The 10816-nt window shown below is 40.6% G+C and overlaps 1 protein-coding gene across 1 annotated transcript; it reads right to left on the reverse strand.

The window, feature by feature from the left end:
* Positions 1–2494: 2494 nt before the first annotated feature.
* On the reverse strand, positions 2495–8907 carry agpat4 (1-acylglycerol-3-phosphate O-acyltransferase 4 (lysophosphatidic acid acyltransferase, delta)). Its single transcript, XM_030747366.1, is given in 10 exon segments — positions 2495–2999; positions 3614–3789; positions 3791–3810; positions 5088–5163; positions 5242–5344; positions 5450–5603; positions 5704–5855; positions 5979–6158; positions 6393–6573; positions 8587–8907. Coding segments are annotated over 9 exon segments (1131 nt in total). The 5' UTR covers positions 6571–6573; positions 8587–8907; the 3' UTR covers positions 2495–2907.
* Between the last annotated feature and the right edge of the window lie 1909 nt (positions 8908–10816).

Genomic DNA, 10816 nt, shown 5'->3' on the forward strand with positions numbered 1-10816 from the left:
ACCCTCTTAACTGGAGGGGAAGGCAAAATGTCAAAAAAGATTTTGATTCACCATGCAATATTATCTGAGAAGTATCTGACTGACAACAACTGACAATAATACCAAACACACTGCCAGTGCAGTAAAAGTATACCTGGATAGAAAAACACTCAATGGAACACTATCAGTCATGGATTAGCCTCCCAAGAGCTCGTACCTCAGCATTATTGAAGCAGTGTGGGATCATTTTGATAGAAACCGAAACAAAAGGCAGCCAACACCCAAAGAAGAGCTTTGAATGTCCTTCAAGAAGTCTGGAGAACTATTCCAGAAGACTACTTAAAGAAATGACACAAAAGCTACCTATGAGACTTCAGGCTGTGCTGAAGATTAAAGGTGGTCACACTCTGTTTTTGGCTTTTATACTGCATTTCCATGAATATTTGATTACTGAATAAATTGTTACTCCCATTTCCCATGTTCCTTGGAAAATATAAAGAAATGAAGGTGGCTCAAGATTTTTTTTTTTTTTTACTGTGCATGACAGATTTCATTTTTATGCACTTTATAAGTCAGTGAAATTGTGCCGGTTGACTGGGCTTTGATTACCTTTTGATCTTGAATTGTCAGAGATTAACCTATATTCATGCTGCGTCTTTTTCTGAGCATTTTCCAGGTTAAGGTTAGGTTACTTCATGCTTCATATTGTGAAAATGGAAAATGAGCCTATAGTGCTATAGCCTATTGCTAGTCCTCTAGACAGCTTTTCAGCAAATGAATCACCACCACTAGATTCTGGGCACATTTGTTTACTTTAGAAAACTTTCCACATGCACTCTTGAAGCCTGAAGTGTTTGAACTGGAAAAGACTTGTGATGCATACAGAACTGTTTGTGTGTTTCAAGAGGTATTTTTCTCTTGAAAGGTCAAATGATTTGCTTATTCTTTGTTCAGATTTTTACTTGTTTCCTGTATAAAATTATTCATACTTATTTATTAATTTCGCTTAAATGTGTGGGCCACTTTTCTTACAAGAATATTAATGGAGCTCCACAGAGATACCTTCTTAACACAGTTCCATAAAGTGCAAAACTGGGTCTTTGGGTTGAGCCAAGCTAATATAAGGTTTTAGCCGTCGGAGTTAAACAAATTGAGAACATATCCAAAAATCACAATGTTTTCACACCAAAATATTTTTGGGATTCTTTTGTTATTTCTTTCTATCTTTTTCAGCAATATTTTTTATGCAATTATTATATGGCATGCATATGCTAAAGGGACAGTTATTAAGCTTATATCTGCATTGACCGAATTAATGATTTGTCTTTACAATGCAAAATTAGAAGACAATCAGAACACCCATGTTTATTGTATGGGATAAAAATAAATAAATAAATAATTCCCAGGTTACCTATGAGAAAGGAAATGCAGTCTCAAATCAAAAACAGCTGAACACTAAGTCATACACCTCCTCCATGAAAGCACTATTGTACATCATAATAGGACCGTTTCCCCATCTTCCTCATAACTTTCTGACCCACTTGTTTCTCATATAATTTTAAATGTCAGTTTTCAGAATCAGCTCCCTTATTACCATTTTTATTATGTTATTTAAGGTATTGTCAGTCCTGACTGACAGTTTATTTACATTTGAAATAAACCAGGACATGAGGACGCGGATCAACAGGTAAGAAACTGCAGTAGTTTGTGTCCTGTTGGAGTGCTACCACCAGGTGTCTCTGTGGTTTGGCATTTCCTCGTCCTCCTGTTGCATTAGCTTTGTTCACTGTATTCTTGCATCACTGCTTAACAGTTTATTTTGCCATTCATTATCAGAATCCATGATCAACATACCAAAGGTCAGGACACGAGGAAAGGATGGTCATGGGTAAACAGCAGACACCTGGAGTTTGAGCTTTGCCCTCTCAGACCATTCAAAATGCACCAACTTCATGTATCTCGTCTTATAACCATAGATGGAAAGATCTTTAAGTTATTTGATTCCACACGTGTTTTCAGGAACTGACTGCAATACTTACTGTCAACTTATTGCAACTTCTGTTTTTACTGTCAGTGTACACATGGAGTGTAATTACATTACTGTGCAGCGCATCTGTTCATTTGTTGATTTATTAAAAACATATATAGATTAAATATAATTATGAAAGTGAATCTCACTCATTACTAGTAGAGTATAAACTATTACCTTCCACATCATGTTCAGTGTAGTCGGGGAAACACACTGCTTTAAAATCTATTTTAAAGTCTCCCCCCTTCAAAAAATATTCTTGTGCTTATAGTATAAGTCCTCCTTTCCTTTGCTGAGGAGGAAACATCAGCTGTCAGGGTTTTTTTTTTTTTTTTTTTTTGGCAGTAAACCTGGTGGGCCTGTTCTTTCCACTGCATTGTTGCCAAATAGGAGCAGAAAAAAGCCCTGATCTTCCTCATTGTTGCTGAACAGGATAATTCACTAATTGCTTTTTTTTTTTTTTTTTTTTTTAAATATGTACAAACAAGAAAGTCCACTTTTTTTTGTGACATTTTTATTTTCTCTCACCATGGAAATGTTATGCATTACAATGCAATCATAGAGGTAGTCCATTTTTCATCTGGTTGAATTGAATTATAGTTTCTAAAGCAAATGTTAATCTTGGCTGTTCTCAAATATTTACACTCTGATTTGAATTTCATCTTGCCACTCCTTCATTTAGGCTGCTTAAACACAATCCAGTCACTTACGCCAGCCTTGAACTTTCTGCAACATAGCATTAGTATGAAGCTACCCTGTCTGCGCTGGGCTTTGAAGCAGGTCTGCACTTGTTGTACCAGCAGAGTCCTGCTTCACTGGCATTTACAGGTTGTGCTGAGGGCAGCTTGCAGATTAGTAGCTGTGCAAAACAAAGACAGCTCTGAGCATGCCAGAATTGACTAGTTGTTGTTTAGAGAAACCTCCTTATTCCCATAGTTTGAAGCTCTGTGTATCTCAGTCTGGCCAATCATCCAGCGAACTCCCAGTGAAGCTGTGAAAGAAAAAGTTCAGAGAGGTTAGAAGATTGTTTGAGTGAGTCCCACGGAAGTGCTGACGGGTTTTAAAACCAGACATTTTTATTTCCACAGTAAATTTTCCTTTTGAGATTTGCACATTTGCCCTTTAATTATCAAGAGTTTTTCTAATGACAGTTAGCAGCGTGGCTGAATTTGTCACTATAACATAAGAAGCAAAGGGTTACATCTGTCAGCATTTAGTTGTGAATTAACTGCCCCTTTTTAATGCCAACACTTGTGCTATCTCCTTCAAGTCTGTATCATGGTTTCTTATTTATTGTGGAAACTGCATCATGCTCCTCATAAACCCATGCTGTTAGAGTAATTATTTCCATTTAACAACCCAGTGAAACAAATCAGATGAATAACCTGATGTCTAACTTTGCCTTTTTAAGCACATGCCTGAATGCTGTTATGGACATGCTCCCAATACTGATAAATAAAATAAAAAAGGGAGACTTACATTGGAAGTGTCAAATCTGCTGCTTTATGTAACATTTGGACAAAAAGGAGCTGGTTAAAGTGAGGGACGGGCGGATCTAGCCATATCAGGGTGAGGTAACCTTGCCTGTGAATGGATGACACCAACCTGCACAGCAGACAGCCACGGAAGCTACGATGGTAAATACAGATCCAGAGCTGATCAGCTGAGTAAGCAGCAGGCCTAGAGGGTACAGGAGCAGGCAGGACCAGAACAGCCAGTTTATCAGGGACCACAGTCGACGAGGAGGGCTGATTACGGGGCTGGGGAAGCGCCTGTCTTGCGTAGTGCTCCTGAAAGCTATCCTGTTGGCAAATTAATGCAAAAACAGCTCAATACCAAAACCCACAGCAGAAAAACATGGCTAAAGCTGGTCCTTTGAAAGCCATGTGCTGCCATGTGCCTAACAAAAATTATGAGCCAAAATGTAAGTAGTGTATAAATAATAAAATTTAGCATTCTAAGTTCAGATCAAGAGTTTGGTTATAAAGTGCATGAACTGAATTCAAATCTGACTCCTGAACCAGGTTTTGGTTGTCTGTGCATATGCTTGGGATCATTGGCTGGATCAAAAGGATTCAGTTTGTTAAGACGTTGCATTCCTCTAAAAAGAAAAGGGCTGGCATTTTCAAAGATTCAGTGATACCGGTTACACTGTTTACTGTTTACCATCACCCCCCCTCCCCCCACAAGAGTATGAGTATATGACCTGTGTGTGTGTGTGTGTGTGGACAGCAGGGCCTGGGTCTGTGGCTTGCTGAACCTTGGCACCTGTGGGACACGGTTGTGGAGGGTGGGAGTCACCCCTCCCTATTGCTCCCTACCGCTCCCCACTGACCGCCTGGGTGTTGGGGCCCGTGGGTCCGGGGCTCATGGCTGGATGTCTTGGCGTGGCTCTGGGCCCGCTCCATTGGTGGTTGTCCCCTGGGCGTGGCTCGGGCCTCTTTGGCATGGGGGGGCTCTACTGGGTGGCGGGCGGCTGGTGGGTGCCTAGGGCCTCATTCTCGGCTCGTGCGGGGGGGTACCAGCCTATGGGGGGCGGGCTCTCTGGACTCTTGCCCTTTGACCGTGGGGGTTCAGTCTGGGGTCTCCCTCCTTCCCCCTCTGGGGTGTGTGCGCGGTTGCCACCAGGATGTGTGGCCTCCTGTCTTCTGAGCTCCTAGTGGACCGTGGATAGGTCGGGTCCCCTGGGTCCTTCCCTGTCTGTCTCTGGATCACGGGGGGTGCGGTTGCATTATCTTGCCCTCATTGGTGAGTACGTCCATGACAGGTACTACACACATTATTGCAAGCAACAGCAGGATTGTGTGTATGTGTATATGTATATGCATGTGTACAGATATGTATGTATGTATGTATGTATGTATGTATGTATGTATGTATGTATGTATGTATGTATGTATGTATATATATATATATATATCCCAACCACTTATTTATCAAATTACTATTCAGCCAAATGTCTTAACAGTTTTGGATCTGAAAGAAACTGGGTGGTTTAGTACTGCAACCTCTTTTTTTGGTTCTTTTTTGGAAACCCTGGACTCATCAGAAAATGTAATCTTTCATAAAAGATTTTCACCTTTTCCTGGTAAAGTTTGTGGAGCCATGCACTACACTCTGCCTCATCTTCTGGGATCAACTCTAGAGGGATTCTCCTGCATATCACAGAGATAAAGATCAGTAAACAGGAAATGAAATGCACCAATCCTCAGCGCCAAAACTTCACTTCCTACCTCACATATAAATCTGCGTGATACTTTTTCCCATTAAGAATTCCCAGCAAAGTCGGCATTTCGTTGTTTCTGAAGTTGAGCGTGGAGTCATAAACAGCTGCAGCTGCACAGGGCACACAGCGGCAGTTAGCCCTACCACTCATTTGATTTGCAAAATCATTCTGAAAAAAAGAATCGGCCACACGTAAAGACATAAATGGATACTCACCTGTCCCTCTGAGGCTTTGAACTGTTACCCAGAATCCTTTGGTTCTGGGTAAAAGATGATACTTCAGTTTCGGCAAACCTTTGGTTTCAGCCACCTGCATGCTGATCTGGTGTTTCTTTGGCGTGAAGCGTGTCCCCTCACAATAAAGCAAGAACTTGTGCCCCCCAAAAAAGTGTTTTTTGCATTACATATTTATCTCCACAAAAGTATCTTGATTCTTGATTTTAGAATAATTACCACAGGCTGAAACCCACCCAGAAGTTTTCTGGGTAATCCCGCAGTTTCTGAAGACTCTGAGTCACTGTCCTTCGATCCTCCTCCCACTTCCTTTTGCAGAAAACGATCTCCAGGAAGTACCACATCCAGCCAATGATTGGTACATAAGCCAGCTCTTTTTTGGCTAACACTTTGAGCTCTGGAAGTTGAGAACATATTAAAGAACTGAAGGATAGCACTGAATTGTGCAAAATCCTCCAATTTTTTTTTTTTTTTTTTTTAAAAAGGGAAAGTGCGAAGTTTTCTGGGTTACTTTCTCTTACCCCAAGAACTCCAAATCTCTCACAGAAGGTCCAGCCACACAGGAAGTCGATCTCAAAAGTGTGGTTGAGAACCACAATTGCGTTCTCTTTTCCATACAATGGGTAACTCTTTGGGTCAGTGTAGAGTGTGCATTCAGTCCCAGACCACCACTCCAAGGTAGCAACCATCTCTGAGGATAGTGATGTGGACAGGTATATGTGAGTAAATGGCACTTACAACTGCTTTTTTTGAAATGATGCCATGCTTTACGAAGAGTTCTGGGAGTTCATGCAACAGAGGTTTAATATTGGACCTTGTTCATTGGAACACCACCACTAAAAGGAAAAGTTTCTTTCTTCCAGAAGCAGAACAAACACAGCGATAACAGCCAGGTGCTAAAGGTACAGATAACATTAATACATACGACTAGAGATGCAGTAGGCCAGTCTGATGTTGACTCTGCGGGCCAGCTGCTTACTGACCAGCCACAGAGGTAAAGTACATAGTTGCAACAGGTTGACAATAAGACCGCTGACCAGGAACACATAGCAGATCATCAGGTGGCACAAGAACTGGGATTTTAGCAGCTGCAGGAGCCCCATGTTCTGTAAAAGTTAATAAAACCCCCATATTTAATTACAATACATAACATAATAATAATCTCTTATTCTACATTTGAGGCACAATCAAGCTCTTATTCTGATTGCTTATGTCTCAAGTGTGGAGAATATAAATACACAATGTTTATATAATATATACAGTACCCTACAAAAGTCTGGAACCAACATAACTTCTTTATATTTTGCTTCCAAGTAGCCAGACTGTCAATTTTCTAAAGTGGTCTTGAGCAATAGTTCACTTTTCTTTGGACATTGGCTGCTTTTTCTCATTTTCAGTCCAGTCCTTGTACCTGAGCATTTTCAGAGGAAGGCTTTTTTGTTAAGCCACTTACCACTGACCTATAAATCATTCAAGCATAAAAAGGCTCCTAACTCCAGGGATGAACCAGTGTTGTGTCAGCACATAACAGACAACTTAGCAAAGAACCAATTTTGAATTGTATTTTTTAGGCAATTTGTTACTAGCAGCCTGTCACAAAAACACATTTGTACCCATCTCTTTAACTGAATCTGAATTTAACTGAATCTACAAAAATGCCAAAGATAACACAGTTTGACAGGCATAAAATTGTATCTTTACAGTTACCTAGCCAAAACTAGGTAACTGGAGGACTAAAGAAGTAGTGGTAGGTCTAAAAACTATCTACAGCAGATGAACAGTAACTGTAAGTCATGTCTTTAAGAAATGAGAAAATAGCCAGCAAAGAAGACCTGACATGGGATTTGAGAGATGATCTGGCCCTTCAGTTGATCCATCTGTAAAGGAGCGGTCTGAAACTCAGTGCCACCAGGTCTTAAATTTGGATTTTTATTTGGTTTAAATATTTGTCAATATATATGGAGGAGGTCATTAGATAGGTACAACACTGAGTGTCTACAACCATCTGTAAAACACAGTGGAGGCTCTGTCATGGTTTGGGGATGCATTTCAGCCAGTGGTGTTGGTGCTGTTGCCAAAATCATGACAAAATATACTGTCAGATTTTGATCCACCATGCAAAAGCATCTGATTAACAAAGGCTTCATTTTCCAGTATGACAATGACCCCCCCCACCCCCCCCACCCCCCCTGACCTCAACATTACTGAATCAGTGTGGGATCACCTTGACAGAAAATGGAATAAAGGGCAGCAACATCCAAAGTAGAGCTCAAATAGCTTGGAGAACTATTCCTGAAGACTACTTAAAGAAATGAAAGAAAGGTGCCTCAGAGAGTTCAGGTTGTGCTGAAAAATAAAGCTCGTCACACCAAATACTGACTTTCAAGCTCATTAGAATTGTACAGACTCTGTTTTTGACTTCTTAACTGCATTTCCATAAATATTTGCATGTTTGAATAAATCAGCCTGTTTTATTTTTTTATAAAATATTTATTTATTTCCATCAACAAATTCCACTGTCCTGGAAACAAAAGTTTGAAAAGAATAATATACACATTCACTGCCATTATCTTTAATAACAGTATAAAACAAAAATATGTTACATACTGTTATTAATTTGTGCCTGACAACGTCATACTGTGATTACAACTGTATTCACAGTTCTAAAAAAACAACATTAAACCAGTGTGACATAAAGTATTTCTTTGTTTTGTTTTGTTTTTTCTCTGTGCTGAATGGCGCTTTTGAGATGCAGCCAATCACAGGGCAGCCGTTTGCTCCTAACCGCGCGTGCCTTTTGCGGAACAGAAAAACCTTATCATCCACTATTCATAGCCAATCCCATAACTATACAGCGGCTTTGTCAGAAGATTTCCAAAACATTTCCTCCTTCTCGGTGTTTGAGTTTTCTCAGGCTGCCACAAGGTCGTGCCAGTCAAAGTGTCAGATTAGCAGCTGTTTCAGAAACACTATCTGATGTTAACGCTAAAACAAAGAACTGCCAGTCATCCAGTAACACTGGAAAATGAACAAATTGCCAAACAAAACAAAAAAACAAAAGAACAACCTGAGTTTGATAAACAAACCCTTTACACACCTTCAAAACACGTGACACTTACCTTGATCCTTATGAACTCCCGGTTTTCCTGCCTCAGACACCTTTCAACGTTTCCAAACAGTACAAATAAACAAATTAGAGACAAAAAACAAGAGGAAAAAACACCAATATAGCTCTACACGTCCATGTCACTTTAACTACGCAATCTCCCTCGTCCTTTAAAATTTAGTCATGGTTCACTCAGCATGATGTAAAGCCTAAAACTGTGCACCACCCGACCAACTGGTGAAACTTCCCCGCATGCGGAACCACACCCAGCTGACAGTCAGCCCTGGACCGCAGGACGAGGACATGTGTGAGGCTCCGCTACCTTCTAGAATCTCTGCAGCCACCTCCGTGCAAAGATCGTCTATGTTTCGTCGGACCAATCAAAACACTGGGAAGAGAAACTGCATTTTTTTTCCCCCTACACCATAATGTTTCATATTGTTAATATAGTCATTCTGACTGACAAAAAAATTTAAACACGAAATATTTTAACAGGAAGTTGCGGATAACATTTCCGATCCTGGCGCAATTACACTCTTTGCGGTTTCATGGAGTCACAAACTGTGACCGAGTGAAATCTCTTCGTTTTCCTTCCTTCTCCCGTTGCCCTTATTTGGTCACAGGAAAGGGAAGAGTCCGCCAAACTGGAAATGGGAAGCATGCGCGGTGTACCATTGTTGTCACAAACGTAACAAACTACGCTGAAGCCACGAAAACATACGTGCTGCTAGCAACAGCGTCGCTTCCTTGTTTCCCATTGAGGAGTTATGAATAGTAAGGACGGTAAGGTGCCTTCGTGTCTTCTAGTGTATCCTTTATCAGGACACAGGCATCCCTTTGGCTGGAATCGCGTTGGTTGCCGGAATAATTTATGACGTCACAGACAGCGGCTGGAGTGCAGGTGGGCAGCTCCCCCTGCTGGTAATGCAGTGTATTGTAGTGGACTCGGGTTGACCGACTCAGCAATGTGATCCGACACACTTAGGTTACACATTTTTATTTTCATGTAAAACACACACACACACACACACACACACACACACACACACACACACACACACACACACACACACACACACACACACACACACAAGTCTTATTCAAAAATAGCAAATTGAACAAAATTGGAATTCCAATTAGTGGGGGTTGTCCCCTTAGAGGTGATCATTGATTCGCTATTGTCCATCATCACATGAGCCAAGGTGTGAGAAAAAGCATGTGTCATTACCACCAGGGGTTTTGGGTGAAACCACTGTGTGACCTTACTCCACTCTATCAAGTGACCTATTGAGGTCATCTGAAGAAAGGTGTGAGTTGGGGTTAAGTTCCCTGGGAAGGGATCTCAAGACTGCATTGTAGGTGTTGTAAGCCACCACCTCTGTGCAGCATAGATGGCTTCTTTAACTCCTCTTTCAAACCATCTGTCTTCCCGGTCCAAAATTCAGACCTTTCTTGGATGAAAGGTGAAATGTCTTAAAAAAATTTAAAGAAGTCCAGTCACCTTTTTTTCAAGCTCCAAAGACTACCATGACCTGGATGACTGAGAACCTACACAGATATTGTGTGTTGCTAGGCTGGTTGAGAGCAGAGCCTTCAAATGGTAACCATTCATATTAAACTTTTGTTTAACTTTGTTAAATGTTTTTAATAGCTTTCCTTTTTCTTTTTTTTTTTTAATTACAAAAGTCACATTTAAGGTAATCAGTTAATCAGGTTTTACAGAATTCACAATGTCTGTATGAGCTGGATTGGGAAAACAGAGCAACAGACATTCTCCCTTCATAGAATGAAAGTTGAACCAACTTTTAAGCCTTTGACCAAAAGAATATGTCATATAATTACCTCTTGCTGACACCAGAGGGTAATATAGATTCACTAAACCCAGCTGTATGAGAAAAGAAAAATGTCTCAGAATAGATAGTCCTCATGCCCTGTGCTGTAAATACCAAATCTGTTTTCTGTTTAGTCTGCAAAATTGTGATATGTTATCTTTATGGAGCCATCAAGCCAACGAACATACATTTTATTTTTCTTTCTTTGTAACCTAGAGACTCCCTAAGAAACTTAATGGAGTCTTAGGACAGTCCCCCCGTGTGGATGGAGGAGAGGTGTTTCCAAGCTCTCTTTTTAAAGGTCCCATACTACTTCAGAGAACTTCGTGGCCTTTACGCCCTAATGACTTTGATGAGAGGACAAGCCTGTGTTAAGAGGTCCAAACATACATTAAAGTGGCTCAGGAAGTC

This window comes from Archocentrus centrarchus, chromosome 15 (genome assembly GCF_007364275.1).
Source record: "Archocentrus centrarchus isolate MPI-CPG fArcCen1 chromosome 15, fArcCen1, whole genome shotgun sequence".
In the NCBI taxonomy this organism is placed as follows: domain Eukaryota; kingdom Metazoa; phylum Chordata; class Actinopteri; order Cichliformes; family Cichlidae; genus Archocentrus; species Archocentrus centrarchus.